At 55.5% G+C, this 23,508-nt stretch overlaps 1 protein-coding gene across 1 annotated transcript in view; it reads right to left on the reverse strand.

Annotated features, from left to right (window-relative positions):
* Positions 1 to 2,137: 2,137 nt before the first annotated feature.
* The window catches only part of PFKFB3 (6-phosphofructo-2-kinase/fructose-2,6-biphosphatase 3), an 86,468-nt gene continuing 65,097 nt past the window's right edge, over positions 2,138 to 23,508 (reverse strand). Inside the window, 16 exon segments of the mRNA XM_082616657.1 lie at positions 2,138 to 3,039; positions 3,078 to 4,728; positions 8,275 to 8,297; positions 9,770 to 9,943; positions 11,721 to 11,785; positions 11,900 to 11,962; positions 12,586 to 12,715; positions 14,045 to 14,149; positions 14,258 to 14,404; positions 14,822 to 15,029; positions 15,732 to 15,856; positions 18,037 to 18,093; positions 18,484 to 18,558; positions 19,002 to 19,068; positions 19,646 to 19,742; positions 20,727 to 20,852. Of these exon segments, the coding sequence (XP_082472783.1) occupies positions 4,722 to 4,728; positions 8,275 to 8,297; positions 9,770 to 9,943; positions 11,721 to 11,785; positions 11,900 to 11,962; positions 12,586 to 12,715; positions 14,045 to 14,149; positions 14,258 to 14,404; positions 14,822 to 15,029; positions 15,732 to 15,856; positions 18,037 to 18,093; positions 18,484 to 18,558; positions 19,002 to 19,068; positions 19,646 to 19,742; positions 20,727 to 20,852 (1,469 nt within the window). The 3' untranslated portion in view covers positions 2,138 to 3,039; positions 3,078 to 4,721.

The raw sequence follows: 23,508 nt of genomic DNA on the forward strand, positions 1-23,508 counted from the left end.
CAATTCTCCCGCTACAGTTTATTAAGTAATTCCAAGTTAAGAGACTCTCCACCGTGCTGGTGGGAAAAGTGGAAAGTGAGCCGAGGGCAAAGTGAGATGAGAATCAATTTGGCTGGAGGCTCCTGCCGACGCCGCCCCCGGGCCTGCAGGTGGGAGCACCTGGCATGAAGAATGCAGGCACAGCCCGCCCTCAAGAGGGACGCCACCAGCTCTGTTCACTCAGGTCACTTTGCTGCAGCAAATCCTTCCTAAGCACGCATGCCCACTCCCCACCCCACGAGGCATCCTCTCTCTATGCGACCCTGTGATCTGTTGCCTCTTAAAGGTGCTAGTCAATTTCTTGGGAGGAAAGATTAACAAGGCGGATTCTGGATATTACCTGGGGAGTCCAGAATCTGGACTAGGGTGCCCACCTTCTCCTCAAGGGCCACTGCTGACTTCCCTGAAGACCCTGACCGTCTGACCACCAGCTGAGCACCCCAGGAAGCAAGGAGGGAAGACGGCCCATGCCTCCCAGCCCAGAGCGCAAGCAGCTTGAAACTGACCTGACCTCTCACCTGTTCCACTGCTAACTCCCATTAACTTGGAGAGACCAGAAATATGCGGAGGGGAAATTTTACAACGGTTAAAGCCACAAACCTTAGTGTCCCAGGCACTTGGATTTGAATCCTTAAAATTCACCTGCTAAGCAGCCTTGGGGAAGTTCTTTACCTTTGGCGGAGTGTCATCTGCAAAACAGCAAACAGGAACTGCCTCACCCCTCAGGGCGCGTAAGGATCTCCTTAAGACCATTAAGTCTTAAGGCGTTGCAGCTGTTCCTGTTTGACAGAATGACTTTATCTGCCACTGGGGAATTCCTCACTTGTTTTTCCTGGTACGAAGAGCCACAGTCTGGCTCTAGACCCTCCATAATGAGTGTCCTTCCAGCATTCACCTTCCTGCAGCTCTCTGCACCCCTTCACCCACCATGCGTCCACCTGGTGACTCATTCTTCAGTATTTTTTCAATAACAGTCGCACAGATGACTCTCAGCTTGCCCAAAAGGCCACAGAGTGGTCCTGGAAGTTGGATTGAGTCTCTTCCCACTGGAACCTTGAAAGGGGCTACAAGGGGGTGGGAGGAAGGGCAGGGAAGTGAAAGGGACCAAGAACCTGAGATGAAATGCCTTCCTGTGATTCTACCCAGGGCCCCAACACCATCTGCAGGGCTTGTATAAGAACAGCTGCTGACTGGGACTTCCCTGGCGGTCCAGTGGTTAAGAATCCGCCTTCCAATGCAGGGGATGTGGGTTCGATCCCTGGTTGGGGAACTAAGATCCCACATGCTACAGGGCAACTAAGCCTGCGCGCTGTAGAGCCCACGTGCCATACCTAGAGAGCCCACATGCCGCAACTACTGAGCCCTCGTGCTCTGGAGCTGACACGCCACAACTAGAGAGAAGCCCACACGCCGCGACTAAGACCAGATACAGCCAAATCAATCAATAAATAAATCAATAAAAAAGAACAGCTGCTGACTGAAGGGGCTGGGAGAAGGGATGGATGGCATTCTGAATGCCGTGATGGTAGATACATATCAGTATGTGTTTGTCAAAACACACAGGACCAAACAACAGAGTGAGCCCTAGTGGAAACCATAGATTCTAGGTAGTAATAACGCATCAATATTGGCTCATCAGTTGTAACAAATGTACCACAAATGCAAGATGCTAATAACAAGGGAGACATATGCCTGGACCTGGGGGTATCCAAGAACTCTCTGTACTACCTGCTCTTCTCTCGAAACCTAACACAGCTCTAAAAATAAAGGCTATTCATTTTTTTAAAAAGGTGACACAACATTGTTTTGCAAATGCAGACATTAGGCAATCAGAATCTGCATGTCCTGTTTTGGTTTTTTTCCTTGGCCACGCCGCGCGGCCTGCGGGATTTTAGTTCCCCAACCAGGGCTCGAACCCAGGACCCTTGCAGTAGAAGTGCAGAGCCCTAACCAATGGACCGCCAGGGAAGTCCCTGCAAGTCCTGTTTGAAGGAAGGTGATGGGGCTGAGTGGTAGAAGCTTGGTGTACTGACCCCAAGTGTGATGAAAGACTCTTCCTCCCCGCCCCCCAAAAAGGACCAGAGACGCACTTCATCCGTGTATTTCAACCAGGTATTTTATTGTTCTGGCAACTGCAAAATATACAAATTTCCGACAGGCATCCCCTGTTTGAAAGCTGGCACAGCTTCATCCCAGGTAATTAATTCAGACAAATGTATACAGAACACAGAGAAGTCAGAAATCACACGTAAAAGGCCCCCAAGCCAACCAACTAACAAGACCCAATCTATACAGCTTTCCATCTTCAGGATCCCTTATACGTATTAAATAAATAAATAGCACATCTGCTATCAAAATAATAAAAAAATAAATTTCAAGTATTAGAAACGAAAACGTCATTGGCGTGGTTCAAACAGTCTTTCTTCCCCCCCGCCCCCAAACGAAGAGCTTCGCCCACGGTCTCAGGACAGAAGGAGGAGAGGGGTGAGCCCGCCCCCAAAACAAACATGCAAAGTTAAAAATATTGGTCCCAGATGTCTTTCGGGGGGTGAGGGAGTTAGAGTCAATGGTCGGCGTTGCAGAAGCCCTGAGACCGTGGCTCAGACACACCCTTGTCCACCGCCTCCCTCCTCAGATGTCGGGCCCCTGGTCTCCAGTCTCCCAGCCTCCGCTCTCTCCCCATCTCCCCTCCACGCCCGTATTGCTGTTCTATCTCCCCACTGAGGCTCCTGAAAACCAAGGTCCCGGGTTAGGCCAAGTGCATCCTTTGTGGATGCACTGATTTCGGGCAGTCAGAGGCAAGGGGGGACACACCTTCACGAAGACCCCACTCAGACCAGCCATAAGAGTCAAAATTCAGGGTCAGCTCCGACAACCAGAGAAGGAGTCAAAAGGTGGACATAAGAGAGCCATTCTCAAGAGCAGAGCTGCAGGGCCCTCCGTCTAAAAACACAAACCTCTACACACACACACACACACACACACACACTCTCTCTCTCTCTGTCTCTCTCTCTCTCTTTCTCTCTCTCTGACAAGACAGCGGGAAAGCGAGAAAGTAACCAGTCTTGCACGGGAATGTACAGAGAGACATCGTCTTGGGAAGATGGCCAGTTAAGGGAAGGGAGGATTTGAATGGTTTTGTGTGAAACCCACAAACCTGGTTGTAGGGTGTCTGAATCGTGTCCCCATTTCTCCCAACCAGAGGAACATGCATTCTTCTACAAGCTCCTCTCAAACAAAACCCCCAAACAGCTCCTCTCCCCACTCCCAGCTCCAGCTGTCTAGACGCCCCTGCCTCTACCCCCAGTGACTACTACACAAGCTAAGAGGGGTAAGGATGTGGGACCCCAAAGCAGAAGGCAGGAAGGGAAGGTGACCTTTGGCACCGGCTTTCAGAAATCCTGAAAAGGGTCATTTGGACAAACTCTACTGCTGAGTCCAAATCCATCCTCCTGGGCCTCGACACCGCCCCTCCCCCAGTCCTCGGAGGCCTCAGAGGAAAACCCGCAGGCGGAAACTACAGGTGTTTAGAACCACGTGTCCACAAGCCCTGCCTTGAACCACGCCCCCAAAATGCCACAGGGGCCATGAAGGCAAACGAGGACATTCTCTCCTCCAGAATCGCCCAAGGCACCCAGCTCCACGCTGGGCACACAGCAGACGCGTGACACAAGCGTAGGGAACCGAGCTGAATCCTGCCAGGAGACAGCGGACAGCCAGGCTCTCGGAGGAAGTGGCCGCGAGCGGGGCCTGGCTTGGGCCACTGTCCCCACCAGGGAAACACAGGAAGTGATGAAGGCCCCAAAGGAGGCGGCCAGACCCTCGTTCCCCAGCCGTTTTAAGGGGTGAGGGGTCCCTCCCCTCCCCACAGGCTGCCCAACTCCCACATCCTTTCAGAGATCCAACCCCCAGGGCGCAAAATGCAAACATCTAAGTTCCTGAAGGTGTGACTTTCAGGTCACACTCTCTGCCACAAAAAAAGTGCACGAGCCAGCAGCCCGGGGAAAGCCGTGTCCCAGGTGCCTCGAATCCAGGCGGGAGCCTTCCCTGGGAGGCGAGGCCCCGGTGCTCTTTCAGCAACGTATTTCCTCCTACCTCCGCAACTAGACGGTCCCACACCATCTTCAGAGACAGGACACACACCCGGGAGGGTGAGCGACATGCGGAGGGTCGCTGTCTGGCTGACCAGCAGGTCCAGCTCCGGGCTCTCTCGGCCGACCCCAACCTAGCACGGGCCGAGGAGGCAACGTTCAGGCCGAGAGGCACCAAGAGCCTTCTGAAAGTCTTCAGTGTCCCTTAACCTTCAGCAGCTGAGATCCAGGCCCCCTTTAAGGTTAGGACTCGGGGCAGTGTCATCTCGCCAGCAGGGAAGGTCCAGAAATGAGATGAACAAGCCCACGGGGAGGCGCCGCCGTCCCGCCTCCACTGCACATCGTCCTTCCCGGGCCTCAAGGGGTCCGCGGGGCGCGTGGCCCGAAGGCCAGGGGAGCACAGGCAGGCGGGGGCCCGGTCCTCCTGGAGCAGCAGCCCCTCCTCCACGCCGCCCTCCGGGAGATGTCCTTGGGATCGCTGGCCTTGGGCAGACAGAAGGGCAGGAGCAAAGCTGCGGGAGCGAAAGGGCGGGGCGCCGGCGGGGCTGCGTCAGTGCGTCCTGGAGGCCTCCGCGCCGCTCGGGGAGCCTTTCATGTTCTGCTTTCGGGAGAAAAGACGCGGAAGCCGGTTACCATTCCTGTTGACTAGGGTTCTAAAGCAAAGACGAAAGCCATGCAGTTAAGACGTGCCCCCCCTCTCCCCAACAAAGACCACGGCCCTGAAGAGCATCATCACCAAACAGTGGCCCAGGAACGTGGTGGAGGCTAAGCCCGGGGGTCCCACGGGAGAAGGGCCGGGAGGGCCCCTGACATCTGCCTGAAGGACAGGGAGGCAGGGAGGGGAGGGCAGGCAGCTCCTGTGGGTCAGAGCTGTCCTGGGGAGCACTGGGTGCCAGCACCTAGGCCGCCCCCCCGCCCCCCGGCTCACGGCCCTTTAGAGCCCAAGGCTACCCTTGCCCCAACCCGGGAAACTCATGCTGGCTTCGCTGTCAGGCAGAGGAAGGGGTGGGGGGCTTAAATCTGGAGAAGCATCAGGACTCTCCTCCCAGCAGGGTATACCACAGCCCTAGGGACCTGGATGCCAGGAACACAGCTCGGATGCCGGAACTCAAGCAAGGGAGCTGAGCAGAGAAGGCATGTGTCAGTAAAGCTCTCACCCCGTTCTAATAAAAGCAATCCTACCCGGAAGCCCCACCCCAAAGATGCTGGCCAGTACCAAAAACCCCTTAAAAAATATTTTTCAATCAGCTGGGAACAGACGATGGCTGCCACCACACAGCAGCAGTCTCTTGACCTACCCTCCCTAACCCACCCTGCGGGAAAGGGAAGCAGAATCTTTAAAAGTGTTCTCTTGCATCCTGAGTGTCTCCACCAAGACTGTCTCAAAGGGGCGGCAGGGAGAGTGGAATCCAGGCGGACAGAAATGTAAGCATCACCAAGGCTCACTCCCCTCCCGCGTGAACCAGGGGGCTGAGGTGGAGAATCTCTACAGAGGACCATCGCAGGGCTGGCAGCATGGAAGCCAGTGCCTGATCTGAGCCCGCTCTCAGCTGGACTCAGGAGCCCAGGTGACCGACCCTCCGACCACGAGTGCATCAGACAGCCCCTGTGAGCGGGGTGTCTCCTGGGGAGGCCCCCAGCCTCGCAGCCAGAGAGGACCCAGTCAACCCGTGGGGTCAGAGATGGAGGTGCTGGCTCCCACCCACCCTGGGACACCTCATGCCCAAGGCTGGAGCACCCACAAATGATGGCAATGCAACGATGACACGGGGGACCACAGGCACAGGCCATGTCATTCGCTCATGGTGCCCCTGGCTCTGGACACATGGGGGATCTCAAGACAATGGGGCTGCTCTTTAAAAACACACAAGTTCTGGGGCACAGGGTGTATGAGTCACAGACTTCACAGTGGCCAGTCTTCACGCAGACTGAGACGCCCCAAGGGCTGAGATGCCATGACCCAGAGAGACGTGGAGGGGACAGGAGGGCATGCACGGAGCCATTTACCTTTCCAAGGTTAGTAAGGAGAAAACTTTGAGAAAATATGACAGACAGTTCGTCTTTCAAGCATAGTGGGGGGGAAGGAAGAAACATGTTGGGAAAGAAAAACAAAACAAAACATCTTTAGTAGGATTCTCTTCTTAGCGTGCATTTGAAACTTAAAAGTCAAGGATGCATCGTGAGGGCCAGATGGTCCGTTGGTCCCGAGCCCTAGTGCAGCCCCTGGAGAGTGGACTGCAGGGCGGGCGCTGAGTCCCACCTGGCTGTCGTGCCTGTTTTACCAGAGCGCCAGCATCACCGGCATCCTCAGGCCACAACACTAAGACCCCAGGGGCACCCCACTCCCTAGTCCCTAGGCGCTCCTGCTGCCCATGAGGAGAAATCCCCCTGGCCTGTAGGGAGGGAACACAGACCAGAGAGCCCTGGATGTAACCACCAAAGCACAGGGCATCACATCTCCCACGGGAACAGCTACTGTGCACCAGGCACTGACCACATGTCAGGTATGTTGCTAAGTGCTACATCCATATTCTCATCATCAGAACACCTGGACGCTGGGACACCTGAGTGGATGCAGGTGTGATGGGTCCAGAGAACACATTTTTGCTGAACTGAAGGGATTTTGGCTACAGGCATTATTAGCCTTAGAGATGGACAAGTTCAACCTTAGAGGGTTGGGGGATGTGCCTGAATGGACCCCTCCCAGCAAGAAGATTTCTCTCCTGGCAGCATCAGGCCATGGGTCAGAAGGAACAGGATACACACAGATGCAAAACCATAAGGTTCCAAACCCAAAGGCTAGTTTTCACACAAGGAGGACTCTTGATCCCAGGGCATCCTGGGTGCAACACCTGGCATCAAGGGGGTAACGGACGTGGGACTGTTACTCTTAAAGACTGAACTCAACGGGCAGGCCCACCATTAAATAAACGCGTCTCAGCCACGGGAAGCAGCTGCAGGGGAGAGGCTGCAAGAAAGAGAAAGGAAATTGAACAGCTCGGGGCCACGCCCCACAGGCTGCAAATGTCAGGTGCCCAGGATAGGCAGGTGAATGGGACCCTGGCTGTTCTGGAAACCGGCAGAGAGAAAACAGCCAGGCTTTGGGACTGGGAGACCCATTCAAGGGCTGGTTCTGCTACGAAGCAGCTGGGTGACCGTGGGCGAGACTCACCCTCATCTGAGCAACAGGGACAGGAACTGCCTTGCGACCTCCTGGGGTTATTTTAAGGACCAAAGACTCGGGATGTGTACAAGCCGTAAAGTGATGAAATATATTTCTCAACAAGTGGTACCACCTAGTCCAAGCATGATGCCCAAAAGCTCCTATTTTCCAAGAACAAGCCACGTTTCTGCGTGAATTAGTCCAGGTAGCCTAACCAGCGAAAGGGACGTGGGGTGGGTGTGACTCGTGGCATTGGGATGATATTTCAGGGTGTCCCTTATTAAAACTCTGCAAGATAAAGGCCTCAGTTCCTTCTGGGGCTGGGGGCCACCGGAGCAGAGGAAGCGCTGGATTATCCAGCAGCTGCTAACACTGAACTCTCTGCAGAGAAAAAGCTGCACCCCATCCTGAACGTGACCGTGAACGTCGAGCAGGTTGTGATACAGGACAACCCGATGCAGAATGATGGCTCCCAAACAGACCTCTCCAGAGCCTGGGGGTCCCGGAGGCCCTGATGGTGGGGGGCCTTGCCAGGACAGGAGGGAGAGGCTTGGGTCCTCCACTCTTTGTTTTGCAGGTTAGGCTCTGGGTAAACTTTCCTTTCAAAATGACAGGGCTCTCCCGGGAGAGGCCCAGAACTTAAAAGACAACATCAGCAGGCACAAACCCAGCTCCCGCCAAAATCTGACTCTAAGAGGGAAAAAGCAGATAGACATCCAGCCATCAAGCACTACAAATACTAACAATCGCCCCGGCCCCGCAGTGGCCGCAGCAGCAGGAGGATGCACCCAAAACCCGCCGACTTCCTGTATCCTTTTCTGAAAATCCATGAATCCCTTATTCTTCCTCCCATCCCATCTTCCTCCTTCAGATTTCACAGAAACTGGCATTACCCTCAACACTTTAACAGATAGGAGGCCAAACTGGCAAGCAAGGAGAAAGAGATGCAAAAAGCAAAAGTATTCAGAGAAAAATACTTACAAACAGGCTTTCCCTAGCAAAGGCTGCAGAGAGAAAAGGTGGGAGAGAGAGTCAGTTGAGGGACAGGGTGAGGGCCCAGGTCATCGGGGACCAGGCAGCCTCCGCGGGGACAGAGCCCTGGACCCTCCCGGCCATGTCCAGCCAGTGGCCCTGCACACCGCCCAACCCCCACCTAGCCGGTCCCCACGGTGTCTGTGACTGCGGCCTCTAACCTTCCAACTATGACCCCACCGTTTACACCAACGCAGGATATCACTGACACACCACTTCAGTTCTCAGTTTTCATAAAAAGCACCTCTGACATTAGACCTGAAAGGAGCACTAATTAGACATCTCCCAGCCAGTCTACCTCCCTCATTTTAAAAATCAGGGAGACTGAAGGCCGGGGAGGTGACGGAACCTGACAATAAAACCCCAGAGCCGGCGCCAGGAGCAGACACCATCATGTCAGAGTCTCAGCACGATCACCCCATTGATCAGCCCTTGGCAGTAGCTGCTTACTCCCCCATTCCACAGATGGGAAAACTGAGGCCTGAAGAGGTACGATGGCCTGTTGGGGCTGCGCAACACCCCCCCACACAACACATTTTCAGACCACACACGGTTTAAATGCGTTTTGGGGGAAACGCAGGAAGAGCTTGTGGGCCTTCAGCACCCAGCTCATTAACAAATCCAATTCGAACCTGAGCCTGTGATTTCTGTGTCAGAGGCCAGGCATAGCGGGTTGGAGGTTGGGGAGACCACTGGGTGGGACCCAAATTTGTGCCCAGGGATTTCTGCGTCTCACATCCTGGCCAGGATTCTCGGGTGTTGTTGAGGAAAAGAGTGGTTTTCTGAAAAAAAATCTTAATGCCCAGTAGCCAGTACCTTTTAGCCTTTCACCATCACAGCGAATGAAATAACCTAAGAATGAAATCTAATTGGTTTTCTGCTTTGGGATTTTTTACTACATTATAGGAGAAAGTGTCTAGTTCCAGGTCCCCCGGCCCGGGTTCCAGCCCAGCCATGCTGGCTCCGTACACGCTCGCAGGGCCCCATCTGACAAGAGCTTTTCTCTAACGGGGAACGATGGAAAGGGAGCAAGTCAGGAAGAATACTCAGCGTGGGGACAGAAAAGACGTCCCCGGGACACACAGAAGCCAACAGCCCAGAGCTGGATGGAGACTCCTGAACTGGGGGTTGCCTTCAACTTTGAGAAGAAACTGTTCACCAATGTGAATGGATCGCAGACACTCGGCCATTTCTTTGCTCTGCCTGGCTCTGCCCGGGGAAGACCACCTCTCCAGAATGGGCATGTGCCCGCACAGCCAACGTCTCAAGGACGGATCCGGGGGTCCCACACTCAGAGAGGCATCCGTGTCCTCTCCCCGCACACCCCCAAGCGGGCCTGGGTCTGAGGCTGCCACCGCCCCGCCGGGCACACTTCTCCCCAGCAGGCACGTTCTCCCCACCCTGCACGAGACTCGACTCAGGAAGGAGAAGGGGGTCAACGCACTTGTCCGGGCAGCTGCGTGGGCACCTCCGGGGGCAGGCAGGTAGGCAGGGCAGCGGAGGTAGAGGCCACATGCTCCTCAAAGCTGTTGATGCGAGGCTTTTTGGTGGGCTCGGGGCTGGCTAGTGGGGTGACACTATTGCGTCTCATGAGCGGGTTAGGTCCCTTCTTTGCATCCTAAGCGAGACAAAGACAAAAGAGAGAAGGCGACAGTTACGAGGAAGGGGAAGTCAATAAGCCAAAACAAAAAAATCCAAAACCAAACCAAACACGTTTCTCTGCTTCTGGATTTCACGGAGACCACAAGCCCGACCACGGTGAACGGCCCTGGACCGAGGGGCTGCTGGCTCATCCCGTGTCTAGCGCTCGGCAAGAACAAGGATGACCTCTCCTCCCGAACCCCCTGCCCGATCATTCCAAGACACCCACTCAGACAGACACGATGTTCGCAAAGCAGGCGAGGGGGGACGAGCAGGACGGTTCTGCACAGACAGTGATGCAGTTACAGCAGGGAAGAGATCAGAAGGACCTTGCTGCCAGCCTCCAGAAACACAGAGGCAGGGGTCCTGGGCATGAGGCTCGGGCAACCGCTGTGGGCAGCAGGAGGGGCAGGGGGGGAGCAGATGTGGTGTTGGACCCCCTCCCACTGACCTCAAGCCAGGATCTTCACAGTTCCTATTCCTAGCGAGAACACCCAGCTTAGGACAGGAAACGCAAGCCTCCCCCAGCCAGGAGACCAAAGACGCAGGAAACCGCCAGCGAGGTCTGAATACCAGCCTTCCGACAAAGTGACAACTCCAGTGGAATGGGGACCTCTGAAGTCCCCCAGGGCCTGTCACTCTGTAGCTCGTGGCCCAGGAGCCTGAGCTGGGGTCTGTCTCCATTAAGCCCCTGCCCTGCTCTGAACAGTGAAGTGTTCAGGGGCCACCAGAGCCCAGTTTGGGCCCAACCCCAATAACCCGGCTGCTGGCAGTCCAGCCGGGAGGCTGCTACTCCTGGAAGGAGGGCAAACGCGCATCCTGACACCCTGGCTCAGGAGGTGCCGTCACAGCCAAGGGAGGCCGTCCGCCTTCGCTTCAGTCAACCAGCCAGGCAACTGCCATGGGAGCTGGGATTTTAATGCCAAAATCTTCTGGCCAAGCTCCTTGGGAACAGGGACAAGAACATCACACTCAGTGTAAAAGAAAGGGTCAGACTGATGCTGGCAGAGAGCTGAAGTTTGACAGTCGGTATAGAGTAAATTCAAACTTTCTTTCACAATGTACGCCTGGGCAGAACCCTGTGCTGCCCATGGGAGGCCCAGCCAGGCTGACCACCGAATTCCAGACCCCACCCTAGAGGGGGGGTCAGCTGCGGCCAGGCATTGGGGTCTCCTGGAAGATCATTCCACCCGCCGCTGCTCCCGTGGCTAACCCCCGAGTCACAGCTGTGTTTCCCAGTCCCACCCCTTCTTCACTCTTATCGTCTTCGTGGGAATCTGGGACCTGAGTGCATGCAGATGACTGAGCGGATGTGTGGGTCCCGTGACTCTGGAACCTGCAATCGTTTAGCTGCCCCGGAGGAAAAGGTGACAGTAACTGGGCTACGGTTACGTTTAAAAGAGCAAGAATGTCTTCCTCCTCAACACTCACTTCTCGGGTCAAGTGGTGGGGGAAGAAGCATGGCAAGAGAGAAAAGGAAGACGATGCCGAGAAGCCACCAGACGGGCAGGCAGGAGCACGCGGATGCCGAGGACAGGGAGGGCCGTCACGAGGGCCCCTGTTCCAAACAAGACAGAACGCACCGACGGACACAGCCAGCCTTTACAAACAAGCCGCCGGGGTGGGGGTGGGGGGGCGTCCCAAGTGCTGGCGCCCACTGGTGCCGCCGCTTGGCAGCATCCTTCCCAGAAGGAGGATAGGGCAGGAGTGTGCGGGGGGGGGGGGGGGGGGCGCGGCAGCGAGCTCGCACTCACCTCTGACCTCTCCCGATGCGTGCTCACGGACTCCACGTTCAGGTAGATGGATTCTACTCGGCAGCCTGGGCGAGGGCAGAGAAGAGGTCGGCTACCGGTTAGAGGCGTCCCGCGCTCACAGCCTCACCGCCACCCCACCAGGGAGACCGGTCTCGGAGGGGCTGCGTCACCACACTCACCGTAAGCGACAGGCGTCAGCTTCAAGACAGCATGAAGGGGGCATTTCAGGTAGGGCATCTCCTCTGAGAAAGAGAGAAGGGTTACGGTGAGACTGGAGACTTGAGGGGGGACATTCCCAGGCCCCAGTGAGAGCTTCTGCCACGTGGGGACCACCTGCAGAGGCCTCACTGGGCAGGGTGTCCCCCCCCCGCCCCACCCCGCAACCCGGCCGCTGGCCTGCTGTGCTCGAGGCAGGCGGCCCTACAAAGAACAGAACCGAAGCAAACCCAAACCCTCACACAATGCGCTGGAGTAGAGTCCATTTCCCAAACAACTTAGGTGTCAGGATCCACATTTAAGTGTTAAGAGTAACATCAGAGTTTTCTGGGCTGTTAACTCCTTAGAGGTGGGTTGCCTCTTCCCCACCTGACCCACAGCCCCTGAGACGTCAGGACACAGGAATTCCGGGAGGCTGGTTCTCGAAGCCATTAAGCCCACCCAGCATCAAACTGCTCGAGTGTCTTCCAGGGGCTGCAAGGAAGTGCTAGGTGGGGGGAGGGGGAGGGGACGCAGCCTTTCCTCACCCCTGTCAGCAGGCTACCCCAGCTCTAAGGCCAGTTTCCTTTCCCTCTCTCCCTTGGGGGGGCTGTGACTGGCTCCCCACCCCCTGACCTCCCAGGAGAGGATGCATCGGAGGACCAGGCACCTGCGCTCTTGTCCAGGAAGTAGGCCAGGAGGCAGCGCAGGACGGCCTGGTGGCAGATGACCAGCACGTTCTCCTGCCGCTCCAGCTCCATGATCACCGGCTCCAGGCGCTGGACCAGGTCCTGGTAGGACTGCAAGGCAGAGGGACGGGGCACCGAGTTGGAGCAGAAGCCCGGCATCCATGGCCACGCCTCTCCTACTTATAAACCAGAGACCGCATGACGGATCCTCCATCAACCTCCTCCCCCGACACCGTCAGTGTGCTGCATCCCTCCCGGGCACTGGGGGACCCACCCCAACTGCCCTCTCCCTCTCACTGCTCCTTCCTGACCCTCACCCTCCACCGGGAAAGTGAGGGAACGGGGCCCTGGCACACACTACAGCGCAGAACAGCCCTGAACACGTTATACAGAGTGAAAGACCACAGGGTGTATGATTCCACTGACGTGAAACGTCCAGAACAGGGAACTCCAGAGACAGAACACAGACTCACAGTTGTCGGGGGCGGGGGAGGAGGAACTGGGACTGACCGCTAAAAGGCTGTGGTTTGTTTATGGAGTGATAGAATGGTCTAGAATTAGTGATGATAGCTGTACAATATTGTGAAATGTAAGAAAAACCACTGACTTGTACACTTTGGTTAAAATGGTGACTTTTATATAATGTGAATTTTATCTCAATAAAAGAAAATTGAAAAAGAAAGGGTAGGCCTGTACCTTTAAGACCACCGAGGTTCCCTCCACCCCCAGTCCCCTCTCTCACTAAGCAGGTCCCAGGGAACAAGGGCCTGGGAGGGACCAGGGACAGCGTCCTGGGCTCCAGGGAACTGACACGCTGAGCGGAAGGAAGCACCACAGATGGGAAGCACCCCCGCTGGGTGTCACCGGGCCGAGCCTGCGGAGACCCCAGAGCACCGCCTACAGCTGGACTCTCCATTCAATGCTGCAGGCAGCTGCTCGCTCAGCCTGAGGGGGCTACACGGCCTAAGGGTCCCTCCACCAGCATCGATGGAGTCAGTACAAGTGACTTGCTGACGTGTCTGCCATGTCGCCCACAGTCAAGGGGGCCCTTGTGCCCAGTGAATCACCATCCAGGACTGTTTTTCTTTCCTGAATTGTCATGTACGTCATTAGAGAAACACATCTGTCCCTGCTGCTTGTGGGAAACACAATTGTGCTTCTCTTGGAGCTGTTTACAAGGTCCAACTCGGGAAACTTGATTCAAAGGCAGACGGGCCAGGACGAGCATCGGCACAGGGTAGCGGGGTGGATGCAGGGGCCCTTCCTCCCGGAGTCACCAGTAACGGGTCCCTCCGGGTCCCTAGCAGCCCCCCTCCCCAGCCTCGCCAGACACAGTAGCCTCAGAAGGACCAGCTCAGCTCCTTGCCTACAGCACCCCGGCCACCTGCCCAGCGCACACAGGCCCGAGCCAGAGACGCAGAGGGAGCGGGCGGCACGCACCTCCCCGGTGGGGTAGCGGTAGTAGTACTTGTCCTGCTCGCGCAGTGCGTACTCCTCGGGGTAGGTGTCTTTGATCTCCTCGTAGGTCATCTCCTCACAGACGCCCTGGTGGGAACACCCAGAGGTCACTCAAGGGAATACCTGCCACGGCCGCCCCGACCTGGCCAGCGCAGCCCCTGCAGGTGGGAAGTGCTCAGGATTCCCCGGACCCACGGCATCAATCTCGTTGAGCGCCTTCCACTGCTCGTAGGGGAGCTGCAGGGCCTCCGCCGTCTGGATGGTGCTCTTCAGCTGGCTGGTCCACACCTTGAGGTCCTTCAGGTTCTGCTCCTCCACAAACTTGCTCAGGGCATTGGCGAACTGGGGGGAGCGGGGGTGGGACGGCGGATGGGATGAGGGGCTCATGCCGGACCACCAGCTCCGCCCCTCCCTCCCAGAGAAACAGTGCAGGGCCGGTCCCCGTGCACATCGGGGTCGGCCACACTGCCCTCACTGCTGGTGAGGGCGGCCTGGGAGCAGCCACTGCACACGTACCCCCTCCCCTCGGGCACACACACACACACACCCCTCCCCACAGGCTCAAGAGATCCTCCACCCTCCCCAGACACATATACGTACACACACAGACACACGTGCATATACATACCCAGAGGAACACACAGAGACATACATGTACACACAAGGACACACAGACACAGGGACGGACACACACAGACGCACACAGGGACGCACAGCCCCACCCCTCGGTTTCCTGCCCCATCCCCGCACTCCGCCTACCTTCCTGCCCCTGCTGGACAGGCCCGAGTCCCCTCCGATCTTGCCCTGGAGGTTGTGCTCGCTCTCCCCGTGCCGGCACAGGTAGATGGTGCGGGGCTGCACGTGGATGTTCATCAGGTAGTACACGATGCGGCTCTGGATGTGGTCCTGGACCCTGTTCACCAGGAACCGCCGGCCCACGTCGATCACCTTGATCAGGGACAGGTCCCTGCACAGGAGGGCGACCAGCACGTCAGAACACTGGACAGCACAGCTGGGGCAAAGCCCCGACCCCGCCCCAGCCCCACTGCCGAGACTCAGCCCCAACCAATCCGCAGTGTCAGCTCCTGGGGACACAGACGGAACCTCTCTTCTCTGAGAGTCAGGGGGTCTGAGTCTGTAATTCCCACAGAGGAGTGAGTGCTGGAGAGGCTGGCTGGCCTCCCAGAGCACAGGGAAAGAAAAGCAAGAGGATGGAAAAGAAAGCAAGGGAAATATCAAAGGACAGGAGCAAGATGGGGCTCAAATATTCACTTTCCACACTTGTACACAATGTCTAAAACACCGAATATGTCATCAAGAGTTTTTTTTTTTTTTTTTTTTTTTGTGGTATGTGGGCCTCTCACTGTTGTGGCCTCTCCCGTTGTGGAGCACAGGCTCCGGATGCGCAGGCTCAGCGGCCATGGCTCACGGGCCTAGCCGCTCCGTGGCATGTGGGATCTTCCCGGACCGGGGCACGAACCCATGTCCCCTGCATCGGCAGGCGGACTCTCAACCACTGCGCCACCAGGGAAGCCCAAGAGTTTTTTTTTAAGATACTTAAAAAGAGAGTTTATAAAAGTATCCAGGAGCAAATGCTTCGTGGGAACATCAAGAATAATATTCAAAGCCCTAAAGTAGGTGCCTCAGACGGTCACGTCTTAGGAATTACCTGTCACATTTATCGGGGTCGAGGGGCTGGTAGCTGGCTTCATAGCAATTAATTCTCTTCATGAAATCGTCCATAGCTTCTGCTGAGTTGCAGTCTTTGTAATCTGGGCTAGAGATTTTCACTTCCTGTAACACCACAAAGAGGCAGCTGATAAATCACGCTGGAAGGCTTTCTGCTTAGAATGGAGCAGGATTTGGGGCTCGCAAACGGGGAAAAGCACAGACGGGCTCAGAATGATGATGACCCTACCCAGCGTTTTAAGAGAAAAAAAAAAAGAGATACGGCTGGACGCTGAGTCATACCCCCATGCTTCCACGGGGAGAGCACCCAGAGCAGACAGAGCCTCTCAGCCTGGAAGGGCGAACACAGGAAATCCACGCGGATTCTAATGAACCCCTCTGAATGGGCCCCGATTCGGGATCAATCCAGTAGCCAGGTCACCAGCAGACAACCCAGCCGTCAATTCAGCTGAGCTCCCCATAAGCACCTGCAGCGTTCACCCCACCAAGCAGAGGTTGTCCGTAAGCAAAAGTGCACCGGGAGGTGCTGGCGATGCCCTGGTCCCACGTGCCAGGCAGGATTCCTCCTCCACTGCCCAGAGGTGGGGGCAGCACACACTTGTCACTGGACCCCAATGGATGCTTCTCCACCTGGACTGCGTGTCCAGTCCTCCTGCCCAAGGCTTGCTCTCATGGGACAGAGACGGAGGAGGAATGCCCCTCGGGCCTGCCATCCCCTATAGCTGAACAATAGGCCTGAGCAACCTGGCACATTTCAGGGAAACCCAGGATTTGTTAATGCATGTGCTCTTGTCGTCCTCAACAATGACCACAACCATAAAAGAGAAGCAGGCACGCTGCAAAATCCAAGTTCAGCGGGGAGTTTCATGGGTGCACGGTTACAGTCCGGGAAGATGAAAAAGGTCTGGAGGTGGATGGTGGGGATGGCTTCCCAACAATGTGAATGTGCTGAGTGTCACAGAGCTGAACACTTAAAAACGGTCAAAATGGTACCTTTTATATTATGTATATTTTAGCACAATTAAAAAAAAAAAAATCTCAGTTCACAAACCCCTTTCTCCAGCACAGCCTTTGCCTAAAAAGCACAACAGAAAGGCCTAAAAACTGCAAAGTTGCTTTGAGGCTTCATCAGAGAAAGAGATCTCTGAACACGGAGAGGGTCGGGGCAAACAGATCCACGGATTCACAGAGAATGAGACAAGAGTTTCTGGCCAAAGCGAGTGTAGACGGCTCACTGGGGAAAAACGATTCTGCAGCTGCACTCTGCTTCCCTACCAAATGGGAATGGTAGAACCAAACCAAAGAAATACAGCAAAACCCTTTGTTTAGAGCATGGCAACTTCTGTTTCCTCCTACTCTGAGCCTCTTCCTTTGGGGCCACTGAAACCAATCTAGACTGATTTTCTACCATTTCAATAGCTCTTCCTGAAATATGAACTCATTTCTGAGAAATGCATGTAAATATTCCCACTGCCTTGGAGAAAAGGCCCAACACCAAAAGCTAACCAACTCCCAGCATCCCTTTAAAGGATGCGCACTTTATGTGGCCAAACTCTAGCGTTCCCTGTAGAAGTGTCGGACCAGCTTTTCTTTACAGGTAATGTCTTACTCTGATGTATTTAAGCTGGAGAAGAAATTATCTACGATATAAGAAAGGGAACTGTAGTGAAGTCTTCATAGTAACCGTTTCTGTTTATGAGCTACTGCTATCAAATAAAATTTAAGAATTAATCAAATTAAACTGCCAATTACCCTCAATTTACCCGGCCAACTTCCCCTTGGTACAGGGAGAGGCGCAGGAAGATAGTTTAACCACCCACGTTCTTCCCAAATTTGGGAATTCTGTCTTCTGTCTGCTGAGTCCTATGTGCTTTTGTCAATACACAACCATTCTTACCTACCAGGGGCCTTTACAGCAAAAGAGACCAGCCTGCTACTTCCTTTCCCGTCTGGAGGGGTGAGCTGCTCTTTGCCCTAAGCAGCCCCATCACCCCTCAACTGCCAAGCTCCTGCCACCAACAGAAACTGTTCGAGATCCCCCAGTTTCCCTCTTATGTCCCACAAAGACAGCTTTCTGCCAACCATCTGAAAGGACCTTGATAAAGCCTGTCCAAGTCACAGAATGTGCTTTTAAGTTAAATACCGCTCTGTACTTCTGACCCCCCAATCCCTCCTCAGACAAGATCAACAACCAGCTGGGAGAGCCAGCTCTTTCTCAGGGTGGCTTCTCTGGGCCAACCCAGTCCCTCACTTTTCTCAGATTAGCACACTACAAAGGGTCTTACCATGATGTTGGAGGCCACAACTGTAGGATCATCACACACAGACTCAATGAAAAACACCTGGGACGAAGCAAGACAGAAACGCTAAGAAACAACAAATGTGGTAACACAAAGGGCCAACTTCGGTATCACTGTGATGGCACTACCACATTGGAGCAGAAAGGACCCCACTCATAAATCCCCAAATACAGAAAAAGGAACCAGCCACTCAGTCCTGAGTTCTCTGCACCCGCCCCCAATAGAGGGATGCTCCCCCTCCCCCTCCCGAGTCGCTGTAACCCCTAAGAGCCCCCACCAGTCAGACCCAATCTGTAGGCAGCAAAACCCAGGCAGCGGGAGGGGAAGGCCCGAGCATGGAGCACCGGTGCTCCAGGCACAGGAACCAGCCGATCCCTGCGGGGCTTCCCTTGCTCCTGAGCGCTCCGAGGCGAGACGAGAAATCAGGCTCACCTTGAAATCATTTTCTTTGGCAAAATGAAGGATCATGTGTCTCCTCTCTCTAGTAGTATTGGTGGCATCGAAAACCTGGCAGGGAGAAAGAAGGGTGGTGAAGAGAGCCCAGTTTGAGTTGAACAGTGTTTACCAAACCACCAGAGGTCAGACCTGGCACTTCCTCACCCTCCCAGGCCCCCCACTGCCCCCTGCACTCAAGGACGGAAGGGGAGGGATGGGAATAGAACTTAAAGCAAAGGAACAACAGCCATACGCAGGAGAGGGAGCACAGGGAAGGGACACTGGCTCCCTCGGCTGCAGCCGCCCCAGGTCCAGCTGCCTGTGCCCCCGAGTCCGCCTGACGATCACCTTCCTCCCGAGTCCCTGTGCTGCCCTTGCCCCCTGCTTCCCTCACAGCTCAGGCCAGACACCCGTCCCCACTGGAGGTGCCCCCACACAGCTCTGTCTACACTCCCTCCCCACCGCAGGGCACCATCCCGCTGGGATCGGAGACAGGGCTTATACTCCAGGCTTACTGCAATCTGGCCCCCTTCCTTCGCCAGGTAACTCTTGACATCTCTCAAGGCAGCCAGCGCACACTGCCTGCAACACACAGAAAGAGCATGGGCGCGTCAGAGCCGGGCCATCCCAGGAGGACACGCAGGCACCCCCAATTCACCCCAACGAGCAGGGTGACCTGTGATTCTACTGCTAAACTGCTCAGGCAGGCGGGACCGTCAGGCCCGAGGCCCCCGATGGGAGCCCCGCACACATGGCTGCAGCACTTGGGACTCGGCCTCGTGCCGGCTGCACAGTGAAGTTCCCCTGGGAGCTTTCAAAACACAGATGCCCAGGTCCTGCCCACAAATGCCCACTGTACCCATCTGGGCAGGGCTGTGCCCAGCTCCCAAGTGATTCTAAAGTGCAGCTGTCACACTTCAGTTCTCTGGTCACTTTGAGGTGAAAAGAAAATCCTTTTCCAACGTAAACAGATGATTTTCCAGGAAAATGATTTAGCTCACTCCTAATGAGCTGTTGCTGTCGGTCAGTGGGATCAGTGAGGCTCAGAGGCCGAGAGGCTCAGGCTGATACACAGGAGGGGGACCAGCTGCCTCTCTCTCACCCAACCTGGCGCTACAGGGCGCCCGTCCCCCTCTGCCCACCGCAGCCCGGGCCTCACTTGCGAACTTTCATGGCCTCCTCGTTGTCAGGGCGGAAGAAGTTGTAGGAGCTGTACTGCTTCACGGCTTCCCGGCGGTACTCACCCACGTTGAACACTGGATGGAAAAGAAAGGCCCCTTAGCTGACCACGCTGACCACCAGAAGGGCCTCCCATGGTCAGGATCGCTCTTTCCAGAAAAGAAAAGCAAGCCGGCACACGACTTGAATAAGATCCTGATAAGACCCGGAAACCAGACAGTGGGCTCCGCGTCCTGTGCCAGCATCGCTTGGCCTGGAAGGCTGCCCAGCTCCCCCAAACCCAGGACCTTGTTTCTCCGGGGTTGCCTCCCATGGCCCAGCCTGCAGGCTGGCCTCTCCAGGCCGGGGCTGGAGCCTGAGCCTGAGAGCAGGTGGCAGCCACAGGCCTAGTGAAAATCGAGGCCATGATGTCCACCAACACACTGGGGGTGGGGAGAGTGAAGGCTCCTACGCATGGCCGGGGCCACAGCAGCCATTCTGCAGATCAGCAGCCTGCACCCAGGGTGGGCAGTGGGTGCTGAGCCAGTGCTTAGTGTAGGAAGTACTGTGCTGGGCACAGGGCAGGGTGGGCAGCAAATGTGAAAAATTAGTCCCCGTGCTCAAAACCCCCGTGTAGGTGGGAAGACCAGGCGAAGATTCGCAAAAATATAATCAATAGTACATAGCACTTTATGACGGTCAGTGGAGGAGTGTCTCAACTAAGGGCTTGGGGAACTTAAAGGAAAAGATCCACACAGACTGCGGTGGTCAGAGAAGGCTTCTTGGAGGAGGTGAGGGCTGAGCTGGGCAGGATGCAGGGCAGTGGGAACCAGACAGCAGCCAGTGAAAAGAGACCCTCCCCCTCCCATACATAGCAGGGTGTGCATACAGGGTGGAGGGTGGCACAGCTGGAAAGGAAAGTGTGTCCCTCGACTACAGGGACAGCACCCTGTTAGATGGCCCTGCAAAGAGAGTCCCAGCAGCTGGAGAGGGAAAGGCCATTCTTTTTTTGGGGGGGCGGTCATGGCAAGTGGGAGGGTGCCCTCAGCCTGACAGCCCCGGCCTGGGGGGCGCAGGCTCACCTTTCGTGGGGACGCCAATCCAGTTGAGGTAGCGGGTCAGCTTCTTGGAGATGTACGTCTTCCCCCGGGCTGGGAGGCCCACCATGACAATCACCGTTGGGGAGTTGGTGAGCTTCGGCCCACAGGCTGGGGAGAGCAACACAGAAAGGGCCATGAAGAAAGCAGCCAGCGGGGCCCACAACAGGCTTTAAAGAATTCCACGGGGGAATTCCCTGGCAGTCCAGCAGTTAAGACTCTGTGCTCCCAACGCAGGGGGCATGGGTTCGATCCCTGGTCAGGGAGCTAAGATCCTGCAAGCCGCACGGTGTGGCAAAAAAAAAGAAAAGAAAAGAAAGAATTCCACAGAAACACGGCTTTCATTCCCACCTCGAAGCCCCTACATTTTACAATCCAGTGGGACTGGGCCCCTGGTGGCCAGAACCCTTGGTCACACAGCTCCCTCTTGCTTTGAGGTCCACACAGCAGGGACCCCAAATTCCCAGCCTGACACCTGAGGGCCCGAAACCCAGCCAGGAACCAATTACTAACCCCAGAGCAGAAAGCACCCCTGGGGGTGTAAGGCTCACCAGTGATGAGGAGGTTATCAGTAGGAGAGGTTGCTTCAGATGCAACGTAACATGTAAATGGAGGCAGCAAGTAGGAGCCCTGGGGGGCGGGGCCCCAGCGGTGGCCAAATGACAGAAGCCTATTGTCAGTTTCCGCACCACCATGCACGAGGTCTGCATGGCCTTCCTAAAATAAGTAATTTTTAAAAGGCAATTTTCACAAGTAAGAGTTTATCAAATGGAAGTAGGTCTGGGACCCGGGAGGCTGACTCCCACAAATTTATCTGTCCCTGAGACTCTCCTGCCCTTTTCTGCTCCCCCCTTCCACCAGGTCACATGGGCCCCGGCAGGGCCCCCGGAAACCCAGAGGGTCTTGCCTGACTTTGCTGAAAGTCAAAGGGGATTTGCAAAATCCCCTCCTGACTTTGCTGCTGAACCACTGTCCCATGTTCCTCAGAATCTCAACAAAACAGCAGGGAGAGAGGTTTTCACTGGGTTTGAAGAAAGCAGCCCAAAGAACCCTGTTCTGGACATTTCAGGTGCAGTGTTTCCTTGGCTGGCGTCTTGCCCCTGAGATTCTCCGGCATCCTGGTGACGAGACTGCTCTCGAGCCTGGGGCTCCCCGTGGGAGCCAGAGACCAGCCGCCTGCCCACTCCCTGACCAGCAGATGGGAGGCAGGGAGGGCCGCCAGGCCACTGACAGCACAGGCTTGAGGAGATGCCTCCTCTTAAGCTGGACACCCCAACACAGCCCCATGATGCTGGGCCTGGGGGCCAAACTGAGGTCACGTGTCCAAACACCGGCCATGCTGATCCAGGGTCTGCTCCTGGACCTGCAGGCTGGGGCCACAGAGGCAGCAAGCACCGCACACAGGGGCTGTGTCTCCTTTCATGTTTCTAGACCATCGGTGACCTCCACGCGGCGCAAGGAGGAGGAGGAAAAAGGCCATCGGGAGGCCAGGAGACACTAGGGAGCCACAGAAACCCTTGGCTGGGATTCCCCAGCAGCCATCGGCCAGGAACGAACAGGTTCCTAGAAAACAGAGGCCATTTCCCTGCCCTGCGTGAGCACACGAGTGGGGCAAAGAAGCACCAGTCGGCCATGTGTCACTCCGGCAACTGCAGGTGACACATGAGAAAGTGAAAGCGTCCTCACTTGCGCCTGGAAACGATACTCATTCTGCTCACCCTTCCCCCAAGCCACCGGTTTTCCCCTGGTCTTATCTGATGTCCCCACATGCCACTGCTCTCAAGAGCATCCACATACAGAGACAGACGTGCGCACGTGCGCGCGCACACACACACTCTCAGCTGTGCACATACATGGAATACTTTTGTTGGACTCATGCCAAGGAAACAGAGACAGAGGCTGACTGATTTATCAAACCGGGGATTACTTCTATATCCACTAATCGTATGCGCAAATCTCTGGCAGTAGACACTTCGGGAGGAAAAAAAAAAACCATAAAGACATGGCAGAGTACATATCTGAAGCCAAAAATTCAAGCTGGATCTCAAACCCAAACAGACCATCCCTCCTTTGGCGAAGCAGAAATGATTCCTCTCTTCCTTTGGCTTCTTGCATGAGATTCAGAGAGCTGCCAGAGGGATGGCCAAAGGTGCCCGCAGCTGCCCCCCCCGCCCAGGGGTCCCCAAGAGAGAAGGGAAACCACAAAACCTTGTGGCTAAACCTTCGGGTTTTACTCTTCTTCATCCCTGCCCCCTTTTTTTAAAAACTCACAACACATCTCAAGTGCTTTCATGGTCCTATAATCACCTGCCTCTGCTTCAGTTCCCCTCTGACTCTGTTTCTTCTTCTCTGCAGACCTTTTTAACCCTACCACCTCTCACACCTTCCTCCCTGGAGCTCTGCCTTTTCGTTTTCCTCCCCAACAGCACAGGGATTTTCACAAGATTTTCCAAAAAGTACTTGTGTGTAAGGGGATACACAGAGGTTAGAGGGGTAAAGAAGCAATCGTCTGAAGGCCCTGGACAGAGGCTGTATTCGCAGGTTCCAATTCCAGCCCTGCTCCCTGACTGAGCTGCTAACCTCTCTGACTGAAGTAACCCACTGCCTCAAGCAGGCAGGACAGCTGTCCTGGCCCACGGTACGGACACCACAACGCAGGCTCAGGAAATAAAAGAAGCCAATGGAAGACACTTTGCCGCTGCTCCCATACCTCCTGCAAGCTTTCTTCTACTCAGAGGCACACCAAAATGTTAACCTCAAAAAGATG

Source organism: Mesoplodon mirus, assembly GCF_964341445.2.
Source record: "Mesoplodon mirus genome assembly, chromosome: 4".
Classification (NCBI taxonomy): domain Eukaryota; kingdom Metazoa; phylum Chordata; class Mammalia; order Artiodactyla; family Ziphiidae; genus Mesoplodon; species Mesoplodon mirus.